The 4,454-nt window shown below is 48.2% G+C and overlaps 1 protein-coding gene across 2 annotated transcripts in view; it reads left to right on the top strand.

Annotated features, from left to right (window-relative positions):
- The first annotated feature begins 905 nt into the window (after positions 1 to 905).
- The window catches only part of FBLN5 (fibulin 5), an 81,543-nt gene continuing 77,994 nt past the window's right edge, over positions 906 to 4,454 (top strand). Inside the window, exon 1 of one of the 2 annotated variants that reach the window (XM_017546959.2) lies at positions 906 to 1,510. In XM_017546959.2, coding sequence (XP_017402448.1) covers positions 1,494 to 1,510 — 17 coding nt within the window. In that variant the 5' untranslated portion in view covers positions 906 to 1,493. Of the gene's footprint in view, positions 1,511 to 1,651; positions 2,022 to 4,454 lie in introns of those variants that run through there. The other variant, XM_017546958.2, reaches the window with a different exon arrangement.

Below are 4,454 nucleotides of genomic sequence, written 5' to 3'. Positions count from 1 at the left end.
TAATGTATTTTAAAAAATGTTTTATAGGAAATTTCAAACACATACAAAGTAAATAGACTAGTATAACAGACACAGCTTCAACAACTATCCACATTTTGTTATTCTCCTTCGAGTAGAATTCCATTTATTTACCCCCAAAAGTGCCTTGGGGAAGGCTAAATTTGTAGACAACAGAGGCTCAGTGGTACCCATGAATAGCTGTGTGACTATGGGGAAGTTACTTAACCTCTCTTATCTTCACCTTCAATAAAATGGAGATGATCATTCCTATTGCTTAGAGTGGTGGTGAGGACAGGGGACCCGGATCAGGGCCTTTTCCGCCGCTGGTAGGAAGATGCAGGCGGAAGCAGATGGGCGTGGGCCACAGTCAATCCACTGGTGTTTTATAGAGTGAGTGCCTTCTGTAGATTTCATTGGACAAACGTGCTCCAATGGCTTTAAAAATAAACGGGAAAAAGAAATAGGCTGAAGCCTCCACTGGAATGAATGCAAAGGACTTAGCATGTCTTATGTCTGTCTCCACCATTCTGCTTTTCCAGACTGTCCCTTCTTCAAATCACCGTTTAACTTGTTAAAACCACTTTTGAGCCAGGGCACACTTTTCCATGAAGAAAATGCCAGGGAGAATCGGGGGATGAGGGCGGGGAGAGAAGAGCGTCCTGACTAAGGCTTGCATTGCACAAGCTCAAGTCCGGAATTTGCACCAGCGGGATTCCATCCTCCTCCTCCTCCCTACCCCCCGGCTCCCCACCCCTTCTTCGGGAAGATCGCGACTCTCCAGTCGCTCGTCCCAAGCCTCTGCTTCGTAGGTTCTTGTTGCCCAATCGATCGTGGAGCTGCGTGGGTCGTGAGTTCAAGTCCCTCTCCTCCCGGAGGCGACAACGTTCCCGTGGGTCCCCGTGCCACGCAGCGCGGGCGTGCACGCCCCTCCCCGCCGGGCCGCGCCGCCAGCCCCGCCCCGCCCCTGGGTGGGAAGGTCAAGGGCCCCGGCCCTCCCAGCCCCCCGCACCCCTGCGCGCGCCAGCCCCTCGCCTCCTGCCCCGGCGCTCGCAGCGAGCGCGGCCGAGGAAGGGCTCTCCTCCCAGCGCCGAGCACTGGGCCCTGGCAGACGCCCCAAGATTGTTGTGAGGAGTCTAGCCAGTTGGTGAGCTCTGTAATCTGAACCAGCTGTGTCCAGACTGAGGCCCCATTTGCATTGTTTAACATACTTAGAAAATGAAGTGTTCATTTTTAACATTCCTCCTCCAATTGGTTTAATGCTGAATTACTGAAGAGGGCTAAGCAAAACCAGGTGCTTGCGCTGCGGGCTCTGCAGTGGCTGGAGGACCCCGGCGCTCTCCCCGTGTCCTCTCCACGACTCGCTCGGCCCCGGTGGAATAAAACACCCGCGAGCCCCGAGGGCCCTGAGGAGGCCGACGTGCCCGAGCTCCTCCGGGGGTCCCGCCCGCGAGCTTTCTTCTCGGCTTCGCATCTCCTCCTCGCGCGTCTTGGACATGCCAGGAATAAAAAGGTGGGTTCTCGGCGCCGGACTTTCTTTCTCCAGGGTCTGGAAACCTTGCTCAATATCCGATGGGTGGAAAATGGTTATGGCTGTGATTCAGGCGGTGTCAGGATATTGGAAAGGCATGAGCTAGTGATGCAATGATATTGTTAATTATAAAAAGCTGCGCCTCTGTAATTTCCATCTTGAAGCGTTCTTTTGGGAGTGGGTATTTTCTAACAGTTTCAAAAGTCAGCATCAGAGAGGGCTGCGAAATTCTCAGCTCTTCATTTCTCTTTCTTTTTTGGAAAAGGCAGCAACTTTGTCTTTTAAGGAGTTTTTGTATATGTTTTTTAAATTTTGGGAGGCCGATTGCTAGTTCACTAGCAATTACTGTGCCGCATCGGCTGATAGACAAGCAGACGGGCTGGCTGAACATCGCGGGGCTGGATTTGCTCTATGTCTGTGTGGGATCCTCAAAGGGCATGGGACCCAGAAGTTTCAAGCCAATGAGAAGTGGGAACTGCAGACAGAGATACATGTAAGCAAATGTTTTGCCCTTCTTTAAAGAAATTGCAATTCCAGCTAAGTCATCCTTAAGCCTTGAGGAACTTTACCTAGATGACATCCACATTGTCTTTATTCACTGCACTCTTGAAAACATGCTGCTTTGAACAAATTAACCTTGTGTGTGTGTCTGTGTGTGTCTGTGGGGTGTGTGTGCATGTGCTGAAAACTAAGCTGTAACAATGTCATCCTAGACTGGGACCAGCACTTCTGTGATAGGCAGTCCTGGATTTGGTTGGTCTCTCCGGCTTTCCTTGTGTTTAGGCTGAGGTGGGTTTTAGGTGAACCCACCTGCTTCAGAAATTTCCAGGACCAGTTATGGGCACCAACCGGCCTCCCCCAGCTATTCCTATAGTCAGTTCATTTCTGAAGTTTCTAGTTTTTTGTTTTTTTTTAATCACAAGGTGCAGCTATTCCTGATGCTTTGAGGGCAATGGTGCTTGTATATTCTTTCATTTTAGCAAAATCCTATTAGCCTGGAACCTGTTTGGCTCCCAGGACTGAGCCGTGGCTCTTCCAGGAGGCGAGCTTGAGGCAAGACCTGTCCCGGGGCTGCCTCTGGCCAAAGGGAATGGGGCTGCGGGGAGCAGGGGGAGAAACGGGGTTAGCATGCCTTTTCCACTAGCTCTTGAAGTCCACTGCGTTGCAGTCAGCCTGTTCTGTCTCCAACATAAACGAGACAGGGTTTTATAACCAACTGAAAGGAAACTTCATGTGAAGAAACAGGAAAACATTGAAATTCATAATATACAGACTGGAAAATAAATTTGTTATTGTTCTTTCATTCCTTCCAGATATAAATCTGGCCATTGCAAATATCAAAAAGCCCCGGGATTTGGCTCTGCACTTTATAAGGTCAGAGCTGTCTCCAGGGTTCTAGGACCTGGCTCACACAGGCACTTAGATGAAAACTTGTGGACTGTCAGTGTCTTTCGTTTTTGGATTGGTGACTAGATGAAGAAAGTAGCCTTGCATCTCCTAGGATCACACCAGGGCTCTATTCCTGCAGGATGTCGCCTAAACTCCAGATCCTCTAATACCCAGGGTTGCTGATTCCACCGAGCTATGTGTCCTGAAAGGGAGGGATTATATTGTTGCGATGCACATTTGTAGTAACCAGCCACAGAATTTGGCCACGTCCCCAGGTTCACGGCCCTGTTGCAGAAGCCTTCATGAACACCTTCTCCAGGAAGTCTTCCCTGACCTTCCTATCGCTACTCACAGCCTGGCTGTTATGGCAGCCAATAGGTATTTCTGTCCGTACCCTTGATGAAGTGTACAGACATTGTGTGATTCCCCAGCTAGTTCTCAAGGGCAGTGGCTGTTTCATAGTTCTGCAGCTCCTCTGTCTAGCATCTACATGCACAAGCAGTAGCTGCTTGGATCAACTGCTGTTGAACTGAATAGAACTAGATAAAGCTCTGCTTATTGCATAGATTTTTTTTTTTCTTTTTTTGAGATGGAGTTTCGCTCTATCACCCAGGCTGGAGTGCAGTGGCGTGATCTTGGTTCACTGCAACCTCTGCCTCCCGGGTTCAAGTGATTCTCCTGCCTTGGCCTCCTGAGTAACTGGGATTACAGGTGCCTGCCACCATGACCAGCTAATTTTTGTATTTTTAGTAGAGAAAGCGTTTCACCATCTTGGCCAGGCTGGTCTCAAACTCCTGACCTCGGGTCATCTACCTGCCTCGGCCTCCCAATGACCTTGGTTGATCCACACCCCTCAGCCTCCCAAAGTGCTGGGATCACAGGCGTGAGCCACCATGCCCAGCCCGATGTTGTATTTTTTTCTACTGTAACCATTTTGAAGAGTCTAGCTGAGTAGTGTTAAATGTGTTCACATTGCTGTACAATCTCCAGAACTCTTTTTACCTTGCATGACTGAATCTCCGTACTATTAAACAACAATTCCCCATCTTTGCCTTCCACTAACCCCTGGCTACCACTATTTCACTTTTTGTCTCTGTAATTTCAACTACACAACATGCCTTGTATAAGGGGACCCATGCAATCTTTGTCTTTTTTGTGAGTGACTTACTTCACTAAACATAATGCCCTCAGTGTTCATTCATATTATAGCATGTGTCTGAATTTTCTTCCTTTTTAAGGCTGAATAATATTCCCTCATATGTACGGTCTATATTTTGTTTATCCATGTATCAATCGAAGGACTGTGTCCACTTTTAGGCTATTGTGAATAATGCTGCTATGGACACAGGTGTACAAATACCTGTTCAAGTTCCTGCTTTCAGTTTTTAGGAGCATATACCTAGAATTAGAATTGCTGGATTGTATGGAAATTCTATGTTTAGTGCTTTGGGAGTCATCATACTATTTTCCATAGATACTGCACCATATTTACACCAACAGTGCACAGAGGTTCCACTTTCTCCACATCCTAACGCTT

This window comes from Cebus imitator, unplaced genomic scaffold, assembly GCF_001604975.1.
Source record: "Cebus imitator isolate Cc_AM_T3 unplaced genomic scaffold, Cebus_imitator-1.0 Scaffold193, whole genome shotgun sequence".
Classification (NCBI taxonomy): Eukaryota; Metazoa; Chordata; class Mammalia; order Primates; family Cebidae; genus Cebus; species Cebus imitator.
Note: the sequence above shows the minus strand (reverse complement) of the source record. Positions and strands in the feature narration are given on the sequence as shown.